The sequence below is a fragment of the Ammodytes marinus genome (assembly GCF_949987685.1).
Source record: "Ammodytes marinus genome assembly, chromosome: 17".
Lineage (NCBI taxonomy): Eukaryota > Metazoa > Chordata > Actinopteri > Uranoscopiformes > Ammodytidae > Ammodytes > Ammodytes marinus.
In genome coordinates this window covers 11,806,309-11,834,272 of record NC_137221.1, presented here as the reverse complement: position 1 = coordinate 11,834,272, position 27,964 = coordinate 11,806,309, and the positions used below count along the sequence as shown (strand labels likewise).

The window sequence follows — 27,964 nt, the reverse complement described above, 5'->3', positions numbered from 1 at the left end:
GGATAAAATCAGAGTGCAAAGTGTTGGAGAGAAAGAGAAAATGTTGCCATGCTTTCATTGTTTTTAGTGAGACGGATGACTGGAGGGTCTGTGGGGGGGAGTGAAGGACAGAGAAGACAGCGAAAGACGGAGAGGGAGATGGAGAAAGGAAAGAAAGGCAGAGCAGGAAGGGATGATTCAATGAGTTTGGAGGGTTCACACCTCCGTCAGCAGTAAATTCCATAAAAGATGAACCAAGTTTCATACTAGAACATAATAGATGCTGAAACGCTTGAAAATAGAGCATTGCATCTGTTACAAGAAACCATACCATTTCCATTAACTACATCTGAAAAATGATTTTCAAGACATTTGCGGTAAAACTTTTTTTTATTTTTTTCATTTTATAAGGACTGTTACAGAACAGACAAATGAGTCCTGAGGCTTGTAACAGACATATACGTGTTCTGGTGCAATCGGACCAATAAAAGGTTTCACTGTCTGTCAACTTCTGAGTCAGTTGCCTATCAGTTTGATTCATTCAACACTTTTAGCAACTGTTTTTATAGACTTGTAAAGACATTCTGTCATAAAACATTCTTTGGTCCGTTAAGTCACAAGTTGTATATAATGTTGAGGTCCAGTGACCTTCCACATGATAATGCAAAACACACTCCAGTAGTCTGTTTATAATACTATTAGGACCTCAAATATTTAAATATTGCAGTCACTTTTTCAGAACTTTCATAAAAGTTTAGCTGAGGTTTATGATATTACACTGGAGATTTCGAAACACCCGAGGGACATGGTTTAAAAAATGAAGCATTTTGGTGCAATTTTTGCCCGACAAAAATATATCCATATATTGTATTATTGACAGTGGATTATCATTTTTTTCCTCAAACAATACCTCCATTGTTAGAAAGTTGCTACAGAGCTGTCAAACATATGTCATTCATACTAGGGAGTAAGGCATTTTCCTCAAATGATATGACAGCTCAACAATCCCAAAAAGGCCAATATGGAATTATTATACATGGCTGTGTGCTTTTTATAATATGAAAAAGATTAATGCCAAGATGATATCTGCCATTTGAAAATCTTGACACCTTTCTCGACAAAAGTATGAACAGTATTAAATGTAAAACGCCACTGGAAAGCTCGTTATTGAGGATCAAGCTGAGAAAATGATGAGCACAAAGAAAGGCTGATAGCAGGGAGCTAAGCAAAGAAGGAATTACATTTTTCTATTTCACTCTAATCTACTTTCAACCAAAAATTAAATAATTGTTTTAAACTACTGCATGCCTTAAAATGAGTATTCCCGTCCGCTGCAGTTCGGTACGGTACGGCCTCTGCGGTTCGGTACAAAAACGAATATGTGTAGCCCTACCATCCACAGTCCTATAAGAGGATAAGCAGGCGATGAGGTGATGGACTCCAGACAAATTATCTTGTGTGCACATAAGTTGTGAACTTTCAGGGTACATTCATTGCATTTGCTCCATTTGGACCAAATGGGTGTGATTGGTGCAGTTCCATTTCAGCCCCAATTGTCCACTTTCTTTGGGATTACATGACCACTTAACACTGAAAGTTACAAAATATGCCTACCACGACAAAGCAAAACCAACCATTTGACGAAGAAGGCACAATTACTCTCCTTTAAACATGTTGCTAAAAACATTGGTTGCCTATTGATTCCTTGGGGACTGAGCCGGGGCCATACATCTAGACATCATTTGAACGAGAAGTGTAGCAATATACGGTGAAATCCTAAATAAAAGTATGCAAGAACCACACGTTTTTTTTTTGTATTCAATTCAATTTACCGTGTTAGGGAAAACATTGCCAACAAGCAACAAGCCTCCTGCTCTAATCTTGTTGATGCAGAAGTGCAGGAAGTAGGGTGTTCTGTATGTAGTGGTTGATGGATATGTTACTAGTGACTTTCATATTCAAGAACTGAATTTATGTTCTGATACCAATTAATGTTGGCCTTTTCAGAATATGACAGCTTTGCATAACCATAGCCAACCATTTTAGTGGCTGAACCTCACCTTGACCACTCTTTACCCCTACAATATACAGTATATAAGCACAGGAATATTAACAAATGAAGTTGATTGTTTGTTTATGAGCCTTTATACAGAGTCAAGGACAGGAATACAGTCCACTAATAAAACATCCACACAGCCACACACATGCTTGGAGATGGTATAATTGTAAGTAATTGTGATTAATTATGAACACACTAATGGAAAGGAAACAGTGTATGTATGTGTGTGTGTGTGTGTGTGTGTGTGTGTGTGTGTGTGTGTGTGTGTGTGTGTGTGTGTGTGTGTGTGTGTGTGTGTGTGTGTGTGTGTGTGTGTGTGAGAGAGAGAATGTAAGAGAGAGATACCGAGATTCTAAGGGAGACTACAAGTGGAAAAAAAGAGAAAGCTCCAAGAGAGAGAAATGGCTGTTCAAAGCATTAGATCATCTTGCAGCTGTGAAGATCAGTTAATTCAGACACAACTGTGTTGCTAATGATCGTAGCTTCTAGTGGAGATCAAACATTATGGACCCAGCAGACCACTAATGTCTCTCTGGGTTTATTACACGCCACAACGCAGGCAAATCAAACACACACACACACACACACGCACACACACGCACACACACACACACAAACACGCACACCTACATTTTGAAAATATTATCTACACCATCCATTACTCTGTACCTTCTTTGTATGTTAGTGTTCAATTCAGAAACACATCATTTCATGTTTAACTACTATGGGTACAACATGATTTGATCAGTAGAACTAATAAAGGAATGTTTTTTTTTTAATGCAGCAAAGTTAATACTATTGTCCTCATTTGAAATAAAGTGCAGTTAAGTATAAACTTTCATATGATAGAAATACATAATTAAAGTCAGCTGAGTGAGGATGCAATTGTAATTAGACTGGTAGAAACAAGTTAATCTTATTATAGGAAGACAATAACCCGGTCCAACACAATTAACATTTTTTTGTGGATGGAATATCCATCTAAGACAGTTGGTTGAAAACAAGTACTTAAGAATTGCAATTTCCTGAAGGCTGTCTGACCACTCACAAAGAAACACGGGGCTGTCAATTATAAGCCCTTTACCTCCACTTCACGGGTGTGTCTTTGTGTGCACATGTGTGTGTGTGTGTGTGTGTGTGTGTGTGTGTGTGTGTGTCTATGTTTGCGTGCTCTAGTGCCTGTGTGTGAAGCGTTGAGTGCCTGTCAATGAAATGTGTGTGTTTTGTGTGTCTGTGTATGTGGGTCAGTGCGGGTAGAGCTCCTTGATGCAGTGATCAATGTTCCTCTGAGGCTTGGTTCAATAAACCATTAGATTACCCCCTAAGGACATCCTGCCAACAGAGCTTCATTAGACACACATACATAAATACATACATACAAAGAAAAACAAAAATACTCTGAAAGACTTAAACTCCATTTTTCTAAAGATCAGAACAAATCAACTCTGTCAGTTTTGACCAAACAAAATGGCACAAGGTCCATCGTAAAACATATTTTATTATCCTGACACATTGTAGATTATGGTTCTACAGGAGGAATTAATTGGGATTTTTGGCAATTATAATGCTGCAAAATGCAGCGGGTTGCATTATCAGACTGGTGTTTATCATGACCACAGTATCACACTGAAGATATAGAGGTTGAGCAGCATTCTCAATGCACATGGGTAGTAGGCATCTTTATATTCTCAAAAGCAATTATAGTAGTGAGTTCTGATAGACTTCTAGTCCTTATATCTGGAGGCTACCTTGATTTAGGTCAGGCCCTGTTTTGCTTTCCTCTCGCTTTAAGTGACCCCGCTCTTTTCTGTTTAACCATATCGTCCGTGTTCTCTCCTCCTCTTATTCTGTTATCTCTTCTTACAGCCACCCCTCTCCTTTGTATTAATTAAAATGGTGTGTTTGTGTGTGTGTTCTTGTGTTTGTGAGTGTTTAGGCGTATGTGTGTGTGCGGGATCATGTTCTTGTGTGTGTGTGTGTGCGTGTGCTTAAGTGTGCGCATTAGGCTTCAGTATTAATTAAAGATGTGAATGCTAATTGGTTGGATCAATAACATCGTTAGGCCTCAAGGGCCAACAGCCAATAGGAAATCGGTATGTGTCTGACATCACTGTCACTCTCCTAAAGCTGCACTGCACTGTGACAAATGCATGCACGCACGCACGCACGCACGCACGCACGCACGCACGCACGCACGCACACACACACACACACACACACACACACACACACACACACACACACACACACACACACACACACACACACACACACACACACACACACACACACACACACACACACACACACACACACACACACACTTAAGTTAACCTCAAAGGTTGTGAGGGGAACCGAGAGAGAGAGGAGAGAGCAGTAGAGGTTAGCAAGACACAACTGGCACAGTAGATAGACACTAACTGTATGTTCCTTAAACTTAATCAATATCCATTAAGGAAAGCAAGAGAAAGGAGAGGGAGGGAGGGAGGGAGAGAGAGAGGAGAAAGAGGTTCCCAAAAAAGAATCAGATGTCATAGTTGTCAATTTTTGTGTGTGCAGTTTTGTGCTGATCAATAACAGAGCACTCATTCTATCCCCTAAAAAACCCTCAACTACCAATGTTCATTTTCGAATCTCCTCGTTTGACTTCCAATTTATCCTCTCTTCTGTCCAGGGCTGCTAACCCTCAGCCATTGTCAGTGTGATATTAAGTCTGGTAGAAAATGATGAACAACACTCTGACCTTTATCTTAGCTTGACTGTTATAAAAGAGAAGAGATGAGAATGGTAGAGAAGAGGGTAGTAAAATAGGAATTTTACGCAACTGGTGGTTTACTTGATGGGATAAATGCATGTTGTTGTGGAAGCACAATGGTCAGCACAATTTGCCTTTACAAACCCACCCACAGACAACTCATCATCCTGCCACGGCTAACCTTCAGTGCCAACCCTCCCACACATTAAAATGCTCTCGTATAGTAAACCGTGGTCTACAAATTAACTTGGACATAAGTTAGCATCCACCAAACTTCTTCTTCAATACAACATCACAGTCTGTTTGACAAGGCCTTAAAACACATGCAAAGATGCATAAATTCTACAATCTATCTCTGATAATGATTGGTGGAGACAATATCGTACACGAGCTGTCTGGATTTTTTGCCCATCCAACACATTTCTTTACTGCACTTCCTGCTTATTGTCGTGAAATTTAGAACAGTTTCAGGATCCCTATCCATTAATAATTAGTGCTGTCAAACGATTAAAATATTTAATCGTAATTAATCGAACATTTTTATCTAATCTAAATGTCCCTTGATTTATTTTCGTCACATTATTTTTTCACATTTTAATGCTCTCATCACACACATTCTCTACACCCTTGTAATTTAGTGTATTTTTTTCTAAAATTTAATTTTCTATTCAGTGCAAATAGTCTAGCCCACAATGTAGAATGATTTTAAGATGAAGTTACTCTGTAGGAAATGCTCAGTTTGAATGAACAGTAACTTAACTGCGAGTGTCTATAACATTAGCCTACTACTTGTTGCAACAGTAATTGAAAAAAACTACAAAGTTTGCTTGTCCAAAAATATTATAATAAAGCAATAAAGAAATTGATGCTGTTAAAATGGGCTTGTGTTAACGCCGTTAATAATGTGTTAAACTGACTATTAATAATGAATACATTTTAGTGACCCTTTGATCCCTCCCAATATATGCATGTACACATGAAAAGTTACAGTAATGTGCATATTTCCATATATAACACATATCACATCCATTAGCTTCATGAAGATGAAAAAAATAAGAAAAACTTAACTTCTCCATTTTGGACAAGTTGCCTCCAACTTTGCACACAAAACGTTTCACCAAGGAAAAAGGACAGCTCTTTCTTTTTTTATCAGAATAACCCTAATGCTACGAACACACTGCACTCCGCGGCGCGGCGGTTGGCCGGTTCCGCGCCGCGTGATCATATTGGGTCATATTCTCTACTGGGGATATGCTGGTGCTGGTGCTAACCGATGCTGAGAGCACCAGTCTGCTGTGCTGATGGTGCTTTACCCAAGCTAACCGGTGCTAACTTGGTTCATATAAAGCAAAACTGATAGTTGTACTCAGGCAATAGACACATAGGCTATTCACAGAACTTATGGGAGCAAACTGTGACTATTATGTTTTCATCCATCTTAATTTCCTCTGTCTATCGTCCCGAAGCGAGTGACGTCGGGAGGAGCTCAACGCTGATTGGCTATCGCGGCGCGGCCGGCGGCAAAAAGATCATTATCTTCAACTCCTGCGGCGGCTGCGTGGAGTGCGGTGTAATTGTAGCTTAAGACTTGCTCTGCAGAAAGCAATGGAGGACTATGCAAGGTTAATGTTGTTTAGTGGTTTATGAAACAATGAACTGTAACCCATGTACATATGTGTGTGTGTGTGTGTGTGTGTGTGTGTGTGTGTGTGTGTGTGTGTGTGTGTGTGTGTGTGTGTGTGTGTGTGTGTGTGTGTGTGTGTGTGTGTGAGAGAGAGATTGTGTGCAATATAATAGTTGTGTTTACTGTAGCATGACTTATTAAATTTAACATCAAGAGACCCCCCGGAAAGCTGACTGATAGATACCACGACAGAGAAAGATGGTTTATCATCCTACATCAACATATACTGTAAAATGCAGTGATTACATAGGCTATGAAAACCAAACATAATATTAATGGAGGTATAGACATATTGCATTAGCTGACTTTCATCTCAACAAAATAAGGGTTAAAGAACAAACTGAAACAACTTGGCCAATAACATGTCAACATGCTGGCACAGCACCAAACATAGCTGCTGGCTTGACTTCTCATTAATTGTATTCTAATTATGAATCCTGAGGAAAATCAGAACCTTAATGAACAGGCTCTACCTTGTACAAAATAGTAAGCACTGACGTTCAACAAGGATAAGGATCCAAGAACTACCTTCCTTCACTTAATGAAAAAAGCTGGTTGAGTGAATTGGTTTAAACACCCAACATAAGTCCTGATTCAAAATCAATACAATTAAAGTGATATCAAAATGCATAATATGGTGGCAGCCATTACACTATAGTACACACAAGACATAAGCAGCTGGCCTGTCCTGTTTCAGTTCTTTCAACTCGTTTCCGTGCTGTTTCATTTAATCCATTCTTCTTTCATCCTTCTCCTCATTCTAAGCTCTGCCTCTGTCCCTATGTCTTTGTAGAAGCTGACAAAATGTAAATAATTTCAGACCAAAGTAGCAACATTATAGGAAGATATGGTTTGGTGTTGATTACAATTCTTCATGTTATGATGAAACAGTAAGTAGGGATGTTTTATTCATTAAACTGGGCAATGCTTTACAGCAATTAGTGTAAAATGAATGGAAATAGTTAGTGATTACTCTTACTGATGCATGGCAACAATGACTTATTAAGGACCAGTCTTATAATGTATTGCCTTATATTATGTTAACATATTCATTGTGAAGAAAACCCTCAACTACCAAATTAAATTTAAATTTTCAAGGGAAAAACATATATCTGATATTATCAGTAGTTTTCAAACAAAACGTGTCATGCTGTGTTACTTCCGCTGAGATACTGCAGTTCTCCTCTCTAGGAAACAGTAGTTAAGACACTAGAAGCAGTGGGAAAGTGAAATTACAAGATCTGCTGATAGAAAGCAGAGTACAGAGGCAGGAGAATACAACACTGATTCATCATTCCACATTTTAATAATTAACAAGATCATTAAAAATGTAGAGAAAACCACCCCATGGAATATCCTTAAATAATGAAATATGCTGATGAGAAGGTTGGGGATCATTCTGTCGATGTTCCTCATCACATTTTATGGGATGGTGTTACAGTGGGTGAAAATCCACTTTGATTGGCTGACAATGTCGAGTGATACGTTTTGTCTAAATGCTGCCTCAGAGTGCCGTCTGATTCACGGCATCAGAAACTGCCATGTCAGCATGACCCTGCTCATTTTGTGGTTATGCTAATCAGGTGACATTCCTCGCTGCTTGGCAGGAAGAGCTGATTGGATGGGCCGAGGTTGTGACCCTGAAGGGAGGCCGTTTGATTGGTTGGCTGATATAAACCTGAATAATGGACTGGCATTGGCCAGGAGGCCGGATTAATATCAACACACACACACACACACACACACAGTCATACAGCACTGAAGCACATTTCCACACATACAGTACACACACGCACGCACGCACGCACGCACGCACGCACGCACGCACGCACGCACGCACGCACACGCACACGCACACGCACACGCACACGCACACACACACACACACACACACACACACACACACACACACACACACACACACACACACACACACACAGTCCTGCAGCACTGAAGCACAATTCCACACATACAGTACTGCTATTAACGATGTTCTATAGGATAGCCTATATTTTAGTCAGGTGGCCGGTGGTTGTCTGACAGACCTTAATATCAGATCAATATATCAGTTGATGTAATTTCTATCCTGTCTCAGCATATATGGGGTTTGGTAGCTATTAATTATATGCTATAATTCCATCATAGTATTTAATACCATTCAGATATGAGGTCAATATATCATTTGCTGGACGTCTTTTAGTGTCAAACTCAAATCTAGACATGCTAGGCACTGAGAAACTTTATTCCACACTTCGCTCTGATTGGATTATCCAGGTATCAGACTGATGACTACTTTTTGGACCATCTGGGATGTTGAGACACCTACAGTATTCTTTTCAGGCACTTAAACATTTGGCAGCTTCCTAGTGTAAATCCATCATCAAATTAGTACGTCTTATCCAGGTAACACATTGATTTGTCATTTGCTGGACTTTTGTGATGAGAGCCACCTACAGTATCCTGATAGGGAGACATTTGGCAGCCATTAACAGTAATTACATTATCCAGAGCGCAAATTGATACATTGTCTGGACCGTCATTTAGGTCGGACACTGAGAGATTTGGCAGCTTTTCTGTGCGATACCATTTTACAATTATATGCAATGACGCAGATAACGAGATAATGTCCCTTGTTTTTTTGACAATGAAGGGTAACCTTATGGGGTTCCACCTATTCTTCTGTATAATACTGAAAATGACCTCATTGTTTGTTGCTATGTAATTATTAGAGAGTTGCCATAATGCTGAAGTAATTTACTTATTTTAGTGTAACTCACCTATTCTGTAATCCCTTATGATCCAGGTTAAGATCATGCTAAATACATGCAGGGTTCTTCCTGCATAGAGAACATTTTGGCGCCCCCCAAAGAAGATTTACCCAGCGCCAAAGGAAAATCACCAGCGCCAAAATGATAACATTTGAGAATAAATATAGCTATTTAAAACCTCTCGAAATGTATCCCAATTTAAGTCAGCCTTCTTGAGGGGCTGGGCAATAACTTGAATTTTAATTTTGATTATTATTACGGCTTCCCACAATCATGAAAACAAAATAATCGTAATTAAACTATCATTGTTCCGCACGCCGGGGCTTACAGGCTTTTAAATGCAGCGAACCCTTTCAGCTGTGCGTTCCGCTCGGCGCCTCCCTCACCTGATAGTTCCAAGAGTACCTATTTGCAGACCCATGGGGGAAACCATTGAAAGTGGAGCTCCACCAGAAGCCACGCCCCAAACTCATTTAATTGGTCAGAATTGTAACCTACTCTGAATTTGTTGTCTTCTTTTTGTTTTACTGCCGGAGTTCACTTAGCAGTGAATAATAATACACAGTTTCCACCGGTTATGGTGCTAGTACACAGTAAAATACGTCAGTTTGTTAAGGGTCCCACGTGGCCAGGACGGTGGTAAAATGTTAAGGTAGAAGATGAATGAAGCAACGAAGCTTTGTGTAAATCTTCTAAAATCCGTCTCTTTAATTCACATTTATCACACTAGGTCAATCACATACAAATATAAACTCTTATAAATGAAACACAAAAAGTGCCACCACATTAAAATAAACAGCTCATTTTAAAAAGCGGGGTGAAAGGCATTAACGTCTGACACATAAGGTGACAGTTTCCATTCTAGATCCTGATTGATTTATTACCAGATCCCTTGTCCTCTAGTGATCACAGTTTTAATTATTATATCATTTCTATATTCATATTAGGCTATTGCACGATCGATGCTCGTCTGTGACTTTGTGATCACGCAAATGAACGTAACAATCGTGTGCAGCCGCAGAATTACATTTCAACCAGACATAAATAGCCTATGTTCATATTAGGCTATTTAACGAGGCTCGTCTGTGAAGTGAACAGTAACGATCGCGTGCAGCCGCAGAATGAGATAGGCTACAATACAATAGGTTTATTAATCCGAACACAGTTAGCATTAGCCTGCACTGCTGCAACAAGGCTCCAACTGACACTACGTAAAGGCTATTTACAGCTTCGTTTAAGAGGAAAAGACAAGCATTTGTTTCCAGGACTTCTAAGATAAAAGTTCAACTTTTTGTGTTTTATTTATAAGAGTTGATATTTGTATGTGATTGACCTACTTGTGATAATTGTGAATTAAAGAGACGGATTTCGGAAGATGTACCCAAAGCTTCGTTGCTTCATTCATCTTCTACCTCAACATCTACTTTTTACCACCGTCCTGGCCACTTGGGACCCTTAACAAACTGACGTATTTTACTGTGTACTAGCATCATAACCGGTGGAAACTGTGTATTATTATTCACCGCTAGGTGAACTCCGGCAGTAAAACAAAAAGAAGACAACAAATTCAGAGTAGGTTACAATTCTGACCAATGAAATGAGTTCGGGGCGTGGCATCCGGTGGAGCTCCACTTTCAATGGTTTCCCCCATGGGTCTGCAAATAGGTGCCTCTCGATAGTTCAGCTGGTCCAGAGTAGGAGGGAGATGTTGCGCGTTGCCGGTTGTTTTGAAAAACTTCTAGAGGATGGCAGAACGTCCGCCTTTGGTCGAGAATAAAGGTAAAACTATTTGTGTTGTCTGAAAACACTTCAGACTCACAACAGACTAAAATAACGTGCAAGATATGTCACTTGCGGACACGCGACATACGCGACATACGCGACCGCGAGAGACAAAGAAAAAAAGGCATATCCGACCATATCTGCACCTCAAAACATCCCGACCAATTAGTTTACTCACTTTAAGTTGAATCATAGTGGTCTATGACCAAGCAATAAAGGAATACAAAACACAGGAGTTTAAAGCTCCTTGAGTCCTGTCCTGCCACCACAACAGTCAACACTGTACAATGCAACTGCCTATCCAGCCAGCTCCTTGAGACATAATGACGCCATCAAATTCCTGCTAGCAAAATATGTGCCCTATCAACACCATTAGCAACGTGTTATTTTTATTTTGACATATTGATTTTATTAAATTATTTAAAATATATTTAACTTATTTTGCCTATTTCCATCTTCCTTTTTTCAGTTCAATTAGGCCTATGTTTAAAGTCCAGTCATGGTGTTAATATAAACAACCTTGTTAAAAGTTAAATAAATGCATGATGTTCTTAAATCAATTATTAACTGTCTTTAATAATCGTGACTGATTACACAATGCCAATCAAAAATAATCATGATGATTTTTTCATAATCAAGCAGCCCTACCTTCTTGCAATTTCCATGGTTCATTAGAAACAATTACATTGGTAATCATTATTAGTATTGTTACTTCCTATCTACAGGTTATTTATTGTGATTTTATCAGTCAGTAAGCTCCATGGTAACACAGCAATTGACAGGCTAACTGAAATGCTCTTTAGCTGGACAGAAACTGCCCTCACCCAACCCCACACCCTTCTTAAAATACATAAACGTTTTGCCTTTACTGTTGCACAAGTCGCAACCCTAAAACAATTGGCCCGCGTACTGACCCCCCAAAGGGCCATTCTGAGCCAGGAAAAACCCTGAATACATGTATGTGATGTTCTCTATAACTTTCAAAGTGTATCTTAATGTAATCTGCAGTAGTTTAAAAACACGTTGTCAGAAAACCCCAGACTTATTTGTACGCATAAGAGGCACTGATGGTTACCATCTTTTGTATAATTCACGATTGTTTTATTGAGTTTTGATGTTTTGGGACGTGGTCCATGTGGAAGATGGGGAGACAGAGGCATAAATTAGAAAAACACTCAAATGTTTCATGCAATCTGCTCTCCACCACTGCTGTCACTGTGTATGCCTGTGTGTGCTTGTGTACGACTGTTTTGATTGATGCACCTGCGTTGAAGCTGACCTTGCAGCGGTTGGAATAGCATGCAAGCTGCAAGCTGCATTCGCACTGTAGATAATGAACACACACACACACACACACACACACACACACACACACACACACACACACACACACACACACACACACACTCAGTCACTCACTGCCACTTTAAAACAGCATTGATGTCTCCTGTTCAACTAGAAAGCATAGAACACATTACATTAGTACAGGTAGCTCCTATTCTCTTCTTCTACCCTCCACTTTTCATTCATTTTCCTCTGCTCTTAGTACAGATTTGCTATTCTCCTTTATTCCATCTATTGTTCCCCTCTTATAGTTCTCATCCTTTCTATACTATAAATTCTTCTCCTTCTTTCGGCTTCACTGATATCCATTTATCTTCATATCCACCTTGCTCTATATATTGCTATGTATATTCTTCCATCTCACTCCTGTCTTCCCCTCACACATATCAGTCACCTCACACTTCCCTGCTATATACATATACAAATGGTGACAAAACTTTGATATTTCTTCTCATTTTAAATGTATGAACTGAGCCTTAGTGTAGATACAAAAAAAGATGTACTCGTGCACAGGGTGTATTGTGGGTGCTTAGCATGTACTGAGCCTTGTATCTGTTTGGGTGGAAAGAGAACAGAACAGAAATAAATCCAGATACAGAGTAAGAAGGAGAAAGAAAGTATTAAACTTCAATTTCCACTCCATGATAGATAGACTCAAAGCACCCCTCCTGCGATTTTTTCATAAAATCCCCAAACTTGCAATAACAAAAATAAAAAAACAAAAAAAAACAAAGGAATTTTTTGTACTTCTAAAGTTTTTAACACATTGCAATTCATTTAAACAAACCGTGCTATGAGGGTAACCTTTCCATTCCATGACGCCATTAACTCACATTCAATAGTTTGAATTGAGGGAAGGAGAGAAAGACTGAATGACAGAAAGCGGGAAAGAAAACAGATGGGGGGATGATAGAGGAGTGGATATTGTCAGTCCCCTCAGGTCTCTTTGATAAAGATCAGAGCAGCCACAGCCAGAACCTCAATCACTCGCGCACACACACACACACGCACGCGCACACACATGCTATTCAACCTGTGCAATATAAACCTCAGACACATTCCCTAAGAAGGAAGCAGACACACACAAACACACACACACACACACACAAACTTGACTTTTACACTCAGATCATGTTCAAGTCGAATAGACTAATCTAAATCAATCAATCAAGTGCTGATAAGGGATGAGACACACAGAGGAGCAAATGGTCGAATGCACCTTTAATGGCTGCCTCTAAATATGGATGGATGCTTTTCTAAACTGAGATTTAGCCCTATGAGTCACTGCTGTTCATTTGTCACCTAAACTTGTCACATCAGCTGCACAATCATTTAAATTTCACATTTATTGAAATGTTTTCTTCAAGCAACCTGTTTCAGTGTCCATTTATGCAGCAGTCTGATCAGACTCATCAATGTAAGGATTCAATGCTGTTAGCTCATTTGTACAGGCATGACTGGTGAATAGTTATTGAGGCTGAAATATAATTAATGCAGGAGATGGATGAAAAATGTAGGAAAGCTTCCGCAATTAAATATGTTAATGACTACTGCATTTTAATGTAGAAGGTTAAAGACATAGTATACAATCTTTTACCTAAAATGTGCAGTGTGGCTATTAACCACATGTTCTATGGAGCCAGAGGGAGCGATGACCGAACAGGCAAATGGCCAAATTTGACATAAATTACAATATGACAATGCTAAAGCTATATATATATATATATATATATATATACACACACACACATCACTAGCAAATAATATCAGAGGAACCGATAAAGTGGCTTGACCAGAGGTTATACAGCTACATGTCAAAAAGCTAGCCTGTAATCTATAGGTACATTAAAAAAAGGCTTATTTGATTTATTAGAGCTACTGTATCTGAAGCTGACAAACATCATTTTGTTGATATAGTGAGCCCTGACCTCTGAGTGAAGCGATTATTTCTACTAGCTCCATCCTAGAAAATCTAAATCATTTATATCAAGAGTGCGTGACCACAAGGTCACTGGATCGGCTGTAAACCTCTGTGAGTAAATAACATTCTCCATGATATTAGGTGGAACTTGTGGAAAAATGCCCAGATAGAGAAGGATCCATCGATGCCACTGAAATCTGACCAGTAAGAACTCCCAAAGTGTGCCGTCGCCAACTTGTTTGTTTGCAAAAAATACCATTTCAAACCCCTAAAGAGATGAAGGGTTAGGAGTTGGAAGCTAGAATGGTCAACCCATTTGTTACGTGTGGGTTTGTTTTCAGGTGTTGTCTACGTTTGTTCTTTATTTTGCCGCTGATTGAGTGAGCAGGAGCCCTTGCTATTGTCTCTGCCATGCTGTTAATCTGTTTTTGCCACGCTGCCGACCTGTATTACCCAGAAGTTAAGTTTATGCTTTTGTTTGAGAATCAAATAATTTGACTGCCCGACTCCTACCTTTCTTTAAACCTGGTTTTATGTCACAGTCCCTAGCCAAAATGGGGATGTAACACAATGTATTATCCTATCTCATTTTAGACCAATGCTTTAGTAAGATAATTGTATCACCAGTTCATTCAGAATTTCTCCACTTAAGTAAAAAAAAATAGGCTATTACTTGTAAAGAATGATTGTAATTTGAGTGACTTTGATTTGTGTTTGATACACTATGTGGAAAACTGTTGGTCTGGCCTTTTAAGTGTTTTGCACCATCAACCATTTCCTTTGTTATCTCCATCTTCTATACTGTATGAGTCTTTGTTTATTCTGCCTGTTGAGAGGGAAACCAGCAGAAGGTTAGAGAGTTTAGGGATGAAGGGAGTAAAGTCAAATCTTTGCTGACTTGTTAGTCACATGGCTGCATGTCGTAGGAAGAAGAACATGTTCTCTTGTCCATGTTCTAAAGAAAATGATTACATCTGGGAGTTGTGACTCTAGTAGTGCACCCCCTGTATGCCATGTATGTACAGGTTTCCATACGTACCTGTGCCTCTGAACTCATGGTTGTGTCTCAATCTATAATGTAGGAATGCGGCCAGTGCAAATGTTTGGTTGAGGTTAACACAACTTGATGGGTTTTTTTATAAAATAGTGTCTGTGAGTTGCACCACATACTTCAAACAAAAGGTCAAACTTTTTCAAACTGCACACGCTTAATTAAACACTGGCCTGGAATGAGAAAGAAAGTTCACCCACAACGACACAAAAGTGTAAATTATAATATGGTGTCATACAGTTCTTGTTCACAGGTATATCAAACTAATAAATGAACAATTCTATATGATGTAGGCTTTAGAGCATATCAGAAGGAGCATAGCAGATCAGAGAAAGCAATACAACAAAAATAAAATAGCCTGGAGGAAACCAGTTATATCTTCAACTCCAACCACTATTCTTATTTGTTTGGATTTTCCATTTTGCCATTTGTTTTTGAACTATTCAGTTCTATTTTACTTCAGTCCAATTTGGTTAGGATGGAAGACGTACAGTATAAAGGTTTAATCCAATCCTATTGAAATAGGATGAATGAAGACAAACAAGGTGGAGCACAATGAGGAGGAGGAGTGATAGGAAACTAACTCAGTGTGTGTGTGTGTGCGCGTGTGTGTGAGCACATGAGAGTGTGCACAAGTCCTGTGATAATCTGTGATTCCGTCTCATCAGCACAATATCAAACTGCCTTCAACATCATGCTTAATAATACATCACTCTTCTTCTCTCGCTGTTTCTCACACACACACACACACACACACACACACACACACACACACACACACACACACACACACACACACACACACACACACACACACACACACACACACACACACACACACAAGACAGTATAGTTTGTGCTTGTGCATGCATTAGTTATGGCCTGACAGCCTTCAGAGGAAGGGAATGTTCACACAGTCCAACAATGGAATCAAAGTGTATCTCGGTCAAACAGACCGAAAAGACACTACTGTACCTCTGCCGTGCCAAATGCAAAAATGCTTCATTTATAGTAGGGGTCTTCTTATAACTTAATTTTTTTCTATACCGCTTTGTTTTGCTTTACTTTTTGCACTATTTAAAATGTATTTATTCATTGTATTGCTTTTCTTTTTCTTTTTTATTTATTGCACCCTGGGTCGAAGAGAAAGGTATTTTTGATTCCTCTTCATGTTTGGTGACTATTGTAGAAAGTTCCAGCTTGACTTTCTATAGTAGTCTGGTTAAAATGCCTCCATCACTTCTGATCTTGCACTAATCTGTGCTTATTATTTCCATGCTCCAATTTACCCCATCTGGCACAGGATAAATCATTGCAATAAAATGTCTGCACGATAACATTGCAAAGCTGAAAACGCAAATTGAGGGAGTAGACTAAATCTTGTATGTACAGTGTGCGATCTGTATCTTGATACATGTTCTCAATAATGACACATGATCCAATGTTTGTATTTACAGCTGATATAAATAATCATTTATACTGTTCTTATTGCTGTGATGAATTTTTAACCCACAAACCGACTTTAAAGCTAAAGGGAATATGTGTGTGTGTGGGGGGGAGAGACTGAGAGAGAGAGAGAGAGAGAGAGAGAGAGAGAGAGAGAGAGAGAGAGAGAGAGAGAGAGAGAGAGAGAGAGAGAGAGAGAGAGAGACTTGTGATTTGCCCAGTGATTTCTGGAGATCTATACTTATTTCTAGTGGTTCAAAATGTTTGTATTTTCACGGAAGATAGTTAAGCTTTAAAAACAACAAAAAACACTTCCACCAATAATGATGATGATTAAGTATGTTTTCCAAAAATTTAATTTTGACAATGCTAAGGCAATACCTTTGAAAGTCTAAAATGGCTCCAGTCACAGATTAGGCAGAAGGATTACATGGACTAAGGCTGATTTGCCAAATGTTGTCCAAACTAGCATTCCCCTCTGAGAAAATCTCCTCCTGGTTGTCTAAATGTTCCGCCTAGCTGTGTGCTGTGGGCATACTGCATCTCATACTGAATACAAAAAGACAAACAGATCATCGGCATCATGTTGCATTTTAGCAAATGCCAAATGTGGTCTGCCTCTCTGTCTGACTGACTCTCCTCACACACACACACACACACACACACACACACACACACACACACACACACACACACACACACACACACACACACAAGTTAAACAGCTCAATGTATCAGCAGCAGGGGCTCTTCTTCAGATGAGGCTCCCTGGATGCTCTCACTCAAACAAACTCTAAACTTCTACATACACACACACACACATAAAGACGCACAGAATGAACACGAGCCAAGTAGCAAGTACAAACTTGTGCCAGTGAATAAATCTGGGACAAAAACAGAACGCGCGCACACACACAGGCTGCCGCACACACACAAAATCAAACGCAGCATGTGTGCAGACTTAAACCATGGCACTTTGCAATCAGTGATATTGTCATTATGTGGTGCACTAGACACACACATAAACAAGATGAACATCCAACAAACATTCACCCTAAAGAAAAGCACAAGGGCCCACAGAGGGATGCAGAGGGGCACACAGCGATATATTTAAGAAGTGTATAATGCTCAACAGCAACCAGCTGTGACAAGCACTGTGTGGGTGTGAAAGTGAAGGAGATGTCATCTGAGAGTAAGTGATGCAAGATTCTAAATACACTATATTTATATCTCACACACTGCAATCTGGTTTGGTTCCAACGTTTTGACCTGTTACTGCGAGAAAGGCACATGTTGTTAATCACATTAACAATGGCTTTGTTCTAGTTAATGTTTCCATTAAGCCATGACAGTGAACCAGCAGCATCCCCAATATCAGGACTCTGAAACCTAAGAGACTATATACTTAGGCTGTCATTCTTTGTATTACTTGCACCTGTGCTGTGACATGTTTAATGTTTTTTTTAAGATACCTTAAAGGGGTAGTTCAGGATTTTGGACATAGGGCCTGATTCCCAAGTTAGCCTTGGTGTTCTTTATCATTGGAGACAGTTTTCAACACATTTAATTCAGTCCTTGTAGTTGCAGAGTGCACTCGTGCTAAGCTAGCGCACGGCATCGGGGGGATACCTAGCCTGCTACTAAAACAGTCTTACCCACTCCACAGTACACCCGAGGCTAATCAATTATAACGCCAGACTATCGATGTAAATGTCTGTGTTGATAGAATAATTTTAGAAATAAAACCAACCTCGCATCGCATGAATTATCGCATTTTGGGGACTACTTTCTCGGCAGCAGTGGACTTTTACTTTGCTGTGTAACCGAATCACTACAGCAGAAAGTAAACAAAGCAGCGTGGGACAGCAACTGAAACGAACGACTAGGCAACATGGTGCGTCAGTGTGCATTCAGGAATTGTACAAATAAATCCCACAGATGGACACCACAAAGTTTTCACCAATTTCCAGTGCGAGATCCAGAAAGGACTCAAATGTGGCTTGTTGCTGCTGGCTTGGACATCAACACACCGGCGGAAACTGTTGGCAAACGGACTATTTGTAGCGACCATTTCAGACCGGACGACTTCGAGAAACCCCGGCCGCAATCTAAAGAGCAAGACATCACTGAAAACTAATGCGGTGCCATCCGTCTTTTCAGATGCACCAACAGCCACTGATGAACAGGTAATAACTTTTGGTATGTAGCTAATAAAGCGTGCCCCTTTCATAATGTTAGCCTACTGATAGATTGATGATGACATGCATTTTGGAGAGTGACAACGTTAGCTAATGGTATAGCTACACACTTGGTACCTGGCTGGGCTATTTATTTGCCAACTTTAGGTATGCTGATAGAAAATTCTTGTAAGCTCGTAAACTTTACATGCAAAAGTTCCCTGGCAGAATAATTACAAAATTATTTACGTGCGTCTGCGCGCGCATGTGTGTCTGTAAAGGGCCAGGGCCTGTGTGAGTGTCAGAGGGAGAGGAGGAGAGAGAGATAATCTTGCAAACATATAGGATATATTCCATAACAAGAGCATGAGTTTATGCGTGCACTGTACTCTGCGTCTGTAACTATGAGAGCAGCAGGTAAACAAACTATTATAGATCCGGTAACCTAGGTATTAGTCCGCCGCTGCCGCAGCCTGGCAGGAATACACACTGCTACACAGCAAGTCCCTCAAAATGCAATATGCGAGGCTAGTTTAATTTCTAAAATTATTCTATCAACACAGACATTTACCTGTACATCGATAGTCTGGCGTTATAATTGATTAGCCTCGGGTGTACTGTGGAGTGGGGAAGGCTGTTTTAGTAGCAGGCTAGGTATCCCCCCAATGTCGTGCGCTAGCTTAGCACGAGCGCACCCTGCAACTACAAGGACTGAATTAAATGTGTTAAAAACTGTCTCCACTGATAAAGAACACCAAGGCTAACTTGGGAATCAGGCCCTATGTCCAAAATCCTGAACTACCCCTTTAACACATCTGCTAATAATCTCCAGCATAGATAAACCTACAAAACATCTTCACAACCCTGAATAACAAGTTGAATACTGACCTATAGGATACATACCATGCTGTAAGATTCATGAGGTACCACATGTGTAAATAGAAAACACACAAACAATGTAAACACTGGCCGTGACCATTGCTTTCAATTCAATTGACATCTTAGCCACAGTGCCAATCGGTCCTTAACATTTACCACACACTCCACCATATGCACCAATAACTGACGCTCATTCAGAATACTGATTTATAGTTTTAGTTCTGTTAAATGCCCTTCACCAGTTCTATCTTGGTTATAGTACATTGATCTATAATAAGCCACAATCCACATTCAGTATTGATACAGTCATATGAAAAAGTTTGGGAACCCCTCTCAGCCGGCATTATAATTGACTCTGCTTTCACAAAAAAAATATAAAAGTGTTATGTCTTTAATTTACCAGGAACAGCTAAGTACTGGGATGTTTTCCAAACAAAGATTTTTTGAAAAGCAGTATTTGGTTGTATGAAATAAAATAAAATGTGAAAAACTGGCTGTGCAAAAATGTGGGTACCCTTGTGGTTTTGTTGATTTTAATGCCTGTAACAGCATGTAAAACTGATGACTTTAAACACAAAGTTGGTTGGATTATGTTGTTAAGCCTTGAACCTCATAGAAATGTCTGTTTAATCATGAGAAAATTTATTTTAGGTGCCTAAATGCAAGTTGCACTTCTCTTTGACTCTCTGCTGAAGTGAGACAGAATGGGATCATCAAAACAGCTCCCAAAAGATCTTAAAAACAAAGATTGTTCATTGTCATGGTTTAGGGGAAGGCTACAAGAAGCTTTCCCAAAGGTTTCAATTGTCAATTTCTACTGTAGGGAACGTTGTCAGGAAATGGAAGGACACAGGCACAGTGGCAGTTAAACCCAGGCATGGCAGACCAAGAAAAAAACAGGAGCGGCATAGGTGGAGGATTGTGAGAATGGTTGCACACAACCCACAGATCACCTCCAAAGACCTACAAGAACATCTGGCTGCAGATTGTGTATCTGTACATCGTTCAACAATTCAGCGCAATTTGCACCAAAACATCTGCTTTTTATAAAGACCAAATAACTTAATTTTTGTCTCATCAGTCCAAAGCATTTTCTTCCAATATGAATCTGGCTTGTCTAAATGAGCTTTTGCATACTCCATGCAACTGTATCTGTGGCGTGGGCGCAGAAAGGGCTTCCTTCTCATCACCTGGCCATACAGATGTTTTGGTGCAAATTGCACTGATTTGTTGAACCATGTACAGATACACAATCTGCAGCCAGATGTTCTTGCAGGTCTTTGGAGGTGATCTTTGGGTTGTGTGCAACCATTCTCACAATCCGCCGCATATGCCGCTCTTGTACTTTTCTTGGTCTGCTAGACCTGGGTTTAACTGCAACTGTGCCTGTGTCCTTCCATTCCCTGACAACGTTCCTTACAGTACAAATTGACAATTGAAACCTTTGGGAAAGCTTCTTGTAGCCTTCCCCTAAACCATGATAATGAATAATCTTTGTTTTTAAGATCTTTTGGGAGCAGTTTTGATGATCCCATTCTGTCTCACTTCAGCAGAGAGTCAAAGAGAAGTGCAACTTGCATTTAGGCACCTAAAATAAATTTTCTCATGATTAAACAGACATTTCTATGAGGTTCAAGGCTTAACAACATAATCCAACCAACTTTGTGTTTAAAGTCATCAGTTTTACATGCTGTTACAGGCATTAAAATCAACAAAACCACAAGGGTACCCATATTTTTGCACAGCCAGTTTTTCACATTTTATTTTATTTCATACAACCAAATACTGCTTTTCAAAAAATCTTTGTTTGGAAAACATCCCAGTACTTAGCTGTTCCTGGTAAATTAAAGACATACCACTTTTATATTTTTTTTGTGAAAGCAGAGTCAATTATAATGCCGGCTGAGAGGGGTTCCCAAACTTTTTCATATGATTGTATGCCAGCAGTACACATTACTACAATATAAATACTAGATGAGCATGACCACATCTCATAAAATATTTGTTTACCTCTGCAACTTTAATATATCCATTACAACAGAGCGCTCTGATGCGAGTAAGAAGTGTGTGATTATATGTTGAAATAATATCCATGCCCAATTGCAATTTGCAAAACCTCCTTTTTTTAATGTGCATTACATATTGCTTAAACCTATTTTACGGTGTCCTTTCTAAATGACATACAACATACAGAATAATGTAATTGAACTATGTGGGGATGACAGCGTTGTCACCTTGCCAGCTGTTGACGTCTCAATTGATGTGCTCGGTAAATAGCAGGCGAGCGACATAATTGTGTACTTGTTTTGTTAGTTTTGCTCGGTGTCATGTGTGTGCCTCCGGTAGACAGTTTTTATGCTCTTCTGTTTTACGCTCTGGAACTAACAGCCTCGTTAAGGACATCAAAGTTTGTTCTAATCTAAATCTCATCTAAAATCTTTAATGCACACAGGACATGGTGCTGATACATAGTGAGTTCTAATTTTAAACACAACTTCAACAATTCATATCTCTTCTTTAATCTGTGCAAATGGTACCATGTTTGTTTATTCACACCCTAAAGGAAGAGGGTGAAAGGGGACACTTTAGCTACACCTGCAAAGGGCCAATTCTTCCCCCTTGAAGCAACTTCCACACTTTTCAACTATTAAAATGTTGAAACTCCTTGGTAACAACGTCATCACGTTTAACATGGTTAAATTCACATTAAATTGGATTATTTCTTATGTTCTGCAATACCTAAATGATCCAATGTTTGTCAGAGAAAGAACGTGTTTGTTTTAGCTTTTAATTAAATAACAAGAGCATACAAGTGAGCCTTAATCATTTGTATTGAGGCTCAAAATGTATCGCAAAAGTATATATAAAAGTGACATAAAAGTTATGGCGCACCAGGCACACACACTATTACCTTTTTGTGTCACTCTCTGCAAAAGCTTTCCTGTCTAAATACGTTAAGTGTGACAGCCTCCTGTGTTGAAAAAGGAATGAACGTGTCACCCATTAGAGTCCTTTCCGTGCTGAGTTAAGTACGTCTAGCAAATATCAGAAAGGGTTGTTTAGGTGAACACCACAGTCAACCTTCATAATCACCTCTGAGTTCAGAGGCAAGCGGTCTCCCAAAGCAGTCTGAATGCCTGTTGCATAGCTTACACCCACAGGATTTCTTTTATCGCACATTTAATAAGTTGCCAGAATGGTTGTTATTAACATTTCTCTTAATTTTCTTATCTTCCAAAAGCCAAGGTTAAAGCACAGCCTGCACATTCACACATAGCAGCACACACACACACACACACACACACACAGACATAAATGCATATGGAGATTTTTCCTGACCTTCATAGTTGAGTTTGAAGCCGTGTGCAGAGACGGCAAAGTCACTGGTCAACCTCAAAGAGAAGACATTTCCTGTGCTGGTGACAGGAGGAGGCACCTGGAAACCTGTTAGCCTGTAGAAACACAGAGAAGAGATGTGTTGACATTATCAACAAATTACCATATACAGTAAACGTTCAGGGAAGACACATTCCCATCTTTTGTTGACAACACAAAAGGCCTTACAGCTTTTTTAACATACAGCTCCAAAGAGATTAGCATGAGACGAGACATACTCATCAGTTGTACACAATTTAATGTAAATTGAGCTTGGAAGAGTGCAGAATGTATTTGTTACAGCGTGATCAAGAAAGTTCACAATCTCCACTTTTTATAGCTGAAATGTGTGTCATTTTGTATTCCTTATTTAAGCCTTTTACTTTATTATGTTGCTAACGCAAGTGTGGAAAGAAAATGTTTGCTTCCTTTTCAAGAAATATGTTATAAACCAGGTGAGACAGAAAGAGTGACCTCCAATGGCTTTTATTTCAATTCATACCCTCCTTTATAACAAGCTGATTATGTTGTTTTTACCATTATACTGCCGGGAAAACAGCCCCTGAGGCAGAACACAAACAACTCTCCATTATTTGAAAAAATAAAGAGAAGCTGCACTGAAACCCACTGTACCAACAAGGAATGTGAGCCTTTGTACACTAACCAGCAATACGGAAATTTGATTGTGTACAGATAGATGAACAATAAAACAGGAGTCAAGTAGGTGGGCAAGGCTGCTTTTAATCTGTAGTCCATGTTTGAGTGCATTCTCCCACAATTTAGCTTATATACAGCTATGGTGGTGTTCATTCAGCTTTAACATTCCTCAAATTAGATGAGGGAGGAGAGAGAAAGACGAATAGAAGGCCAGATTTTTTTTTTCAGGTATGGAAAAGAGCCAAACCCCTCCACTGCGACACTTTTTTTTCTTCTTGTCCCGCAGCTTCCATTCCTCCTCTTATTTTGCCTCCCTTCTTCCTTCCGTTCCTCCCTTCCTCTTTCATCTCTCTTCCTCTTCCCCCAATCCACTCGTACCATCCTTTCCTCTGGCGTTGTCGCCCACCTTCTTCTGTCTCTCCCCTCTTCACTTCCTCCCCACTTTATCTGCCTTCCTCTCTCTTCTTTTCTATCTGTCACATCTACCTACAGTATATCTCTCATTCTCCCTCTCTTACTTCCTATCGTTTTACCTTGCATGTGTCTTCTTCTTACCCTCAACCTTTAGTGTACAATCTGGGATACTTTGCAACATGGCTGAACATCAATCTACCCTAAAGTAATATTTTACTATCTGACGTGATTGTGACAAGATAAACTGTGACAAATCTACCTGTGACATCTATAAGGGAACCTTAAAATTGAGGTTTGAGCATAGCATGCCCAGTGAGGATGAACAGAACTATTTGAACATGTGCACTCATCTGTCTTCTCAATCGGTCCTATCATCTAACTTTCTCTTTCCAAGTTTTAATTTATTAAGCTTTCATTCAGCAAAAAAAAATTAAAAATTCTATAAGAACCTGCCCGCCCTCAGAACTACTGTATATCTTCTCTTCCATTGTCAGCTTTCTCCATGTCTCCGCTCTTGTTTGCCATCAGCCATCTCTCCTGCAATTTTTCTTCAAAAGTTATCTTGAATTGGTTCCTCTCCTATACGTGCACTTTCCTCTAATCATTCCGTCCGTCAGCTTTGCCTCTTGCATGCTTCCGTCTCTTATGTCAATTCACTCTGTGTTGTTTTCTGTTTCCCATGTCTCTTTCAGTTGGCCCTTCCTTGCATCTTAATTTGCGTTTCTCAACTGACTTAAAACTGACTAAACTTGTATTTCTTGTTATTTCTCATCTAGTCCAATATCAATCAAATGGTGGCCACGAGCCCTCCACCATCTCTTTAATCTGTCCCTCTGTTCCTAATCTATTTTGTATTTCTCGTTTCTGCTGCAGTCCTATTTTGGGTGATTCTGTCCTCTCATGTCTACCTCTTTGAAAATATCTTCCCCGCTGTCTCTCTCTAACCTTTAAAAATGAGCTTTCCTTTGTATTTAATCACTGGCCTTCTTGATATCTTTTCACCTGACCAGTTTGCATCTGCTAATATAACATAAAATCAGATGCAATTCCATACACTTTTGTATTTACTTAACCAGATGTACATATGCTTCTATAGGGTTGGCCCCTTTACAGAGGGTGGTGTTAAAACGAGAAGAACAAGAAATGTGCCGTTTAGTTATGTCTATTACAATCTAGTTGAACTAACACATATGTAATGATGACTTTCATAAATGAACTAAGTGCAAGACTTAGTTTTAAACTCATGCCACTTCTTCAACCATACAGTTCACTGCTCTCACTGACACACATCATTCAGTTGTTACAAAGATACAACAGTACTATGTTCCACCCTCTGTATAATCGTACAGTGTGTGTTAAAATTGCTTCCATGGTTCAATGAGACAAAAGGAAATATGGTTCATTTCAGTGTTATTTCTGAGCTTTAATAAGCATGGAGTTTGGCAAAGACTGAAGTCTGCCTCATTGCCATGCCACCTACTAACAACACATTCGTCTTTCTGACATTATTCATCTTGCTTCAACCTCTTTTTGAGATTACTTAGCACCACGGTTGCACTTGTGCCTCAGGATATTAAAACTGTATATGTTGGCCACACTCCTTTTGGCTGTGTGTTCTGGGGATTTGTGTGTGGCTTGACATATCTTTGTCAGATTTTAATCCAACAAGATCCAAAAGACATTCAGCAATGAAAATAAAGAACATGGAATATCTTTTTAGAATGATGTGTGCATTAATTGTGATGTAAGGAGCTTCTTGATAAAAACAAAGCCAGCATAAAAAAGCAAATATCCTGTTATGTCAATCAAACTCAAACCATTTGCTTCCTCTTCCTCTCCAATATCCCATTTGTAATGCTCCACTCTTGCAGAAACAAACTTTATATTCACCACCTACACCCCAGTACACTCTATTTTCTGTGTAACAATGTATCTGTGGAGTGTGGATTCATGTGTTTTGAGATTTATGAGGTAAAGGCAAAATATATTTTACAGAAAGTGGAAGAAAGATGGAACATGTCTTAAATTCAAGGTCTATTCTTGTGGGAGTGTGTGCGCTTGTGTATGCATACAGTATATGTGTGTGTGTGTGTGTGTGTGTGTGTGTGTGTGTGTGAGTGTGTGTGCGTGATGTATAGAGTGAAATCACATTAGCAAGTGAATGAAGAACTAGCTAATATCAGCAGAGTGCTTTCTCTGCTCTCTCACAAACACATACAAAAATATAAGGGTACACACACACACACACACACACACACACACACACACACACACACACAGATAGAGACCAACCATTTTCTTTATGTTCTCCAAAAAGGCAACTATGCTGTCTGGGTAATGCGATTGTCAAACCCCCTCTCTGTTCTTCCTACCCTCTTTCCCTTGTATCTGATGGTGTCTTTATTGCCAACATAGAGAAGATATTATTACTGCAATGAAAGAAGGAGAGACAGGGTTGAAGTGATGAACTACAAAAATAAAATAACAGAAAGATGGATAGACAGAATAAGACACATAGAACACAGTAACGGTTTTCTGACGCTGCGAGTCACCTACCCATTCTAATCAGAATTATTCAGCACTGTAGCCCTGCCCCAAAAGTTACTGCTTTGGAACTATATTTAAATAATTTGATCTTGAACTACAATTTTTTTTATTTTTGTAAAGCACTTTGTAACTTTTTTTTTGAAAGTTGCTATATAAATAAACAGCAAATTCACAATTAACACAACAGCTAAATACAGGGCTGCCAAGTACATCATCACATGTCTAACATTTAAATAGGAGATTAAGGGTGTCGGACTGCTACAGCAGGTTTATTCTAACAATGCATGTGTTTAGGCTATACTTACTACACATTTATTGTTGAGTGACTTAATCTCATTTGATTACATCTACTTTAAGGCTAAGGTACTTGTAATGTAATGTAAAAGAAATACATCAGTACCAATTTAAATACATTTTCATCAGGACTAATGTGGATGGGAGCTCAGTATTTAAGTCTGTATGTTAAAGGCTGTTTATTTTCCCTCTGCTGTTGTCAATTTATGTGTAGCTACACGTCCCTAACCACAAAAGTAGCACTACCGAGAGACTGTTGGGTAGGTTTGACTGAGCAGAGGAAGTGTATGAATGTGTGAACGTGACTTTCAGTTTGTGTGTGTGTGTGTGTGTGTGTGTGTGTGTATGTGTGTGTTACATTGAGTTAATAGTGACCTGAAGCCTGACCCCACACCTCCTCTTCCTCGAGTATCTCTACATGTCCCTCTATCCAGCTTGTATTTTCATTCTCTCCCTCCCTGTCTGCTCTCCTAACTCTGTCCATTGGGAGAATGGTAACTGTGCCAGTTTCCTAGCCATTTACTTTCTTTGCACAGGTTTGTGTTTCCTAGGAGGCAGGATATCTTTCTTTGTTTACAACCCTCTGCCTTTCTTTAAACTTTTGTCTATGCCTGCCTTCCCACTCAGATCAATCATAAGTCAGAATGTATGTTGTCCTGTCTGAAATGTAAACAGCAAAACTGAACTCTCAAAAAAGTTACATTATTTTTTAAGCTATTTTGGTTTACACTTCCATTCGTGTGTGTTTTGTCCACAATCAGTGTATTGTTGGCACAAAATAGTTTTCAGAGACATGACAAAACAAATATATTAACTCAAAAGTGACAACACC

At 39.3% G+C, this 27,964-nt stretch overlaps 1 protein-coding gene across 1 annotated transcript in view; it reads right to left on the bottom strand.

Annotated features, from left to right (window-relative positions):
- csmd3b (CUB and Sushi multiple domains 3b) overlaps nt 1–27,964 on the bottom strand; it is a gene marked incomplete at both ends in the record, with an annotated part of 320,381 nt that overhangs the window by 191,392 nt on the left and 101,025 nt on the right. The window contains one exon of the mRNA XM_080046015.1: nt 23,185–23,297. Coding sequence (XP_079902141.1) covers nt 23,185–23,297 — 113 coding nt within the window. The remainder of the gene's footprint in view (nt 1–23,184; nt 23,298–27,964) is intronic.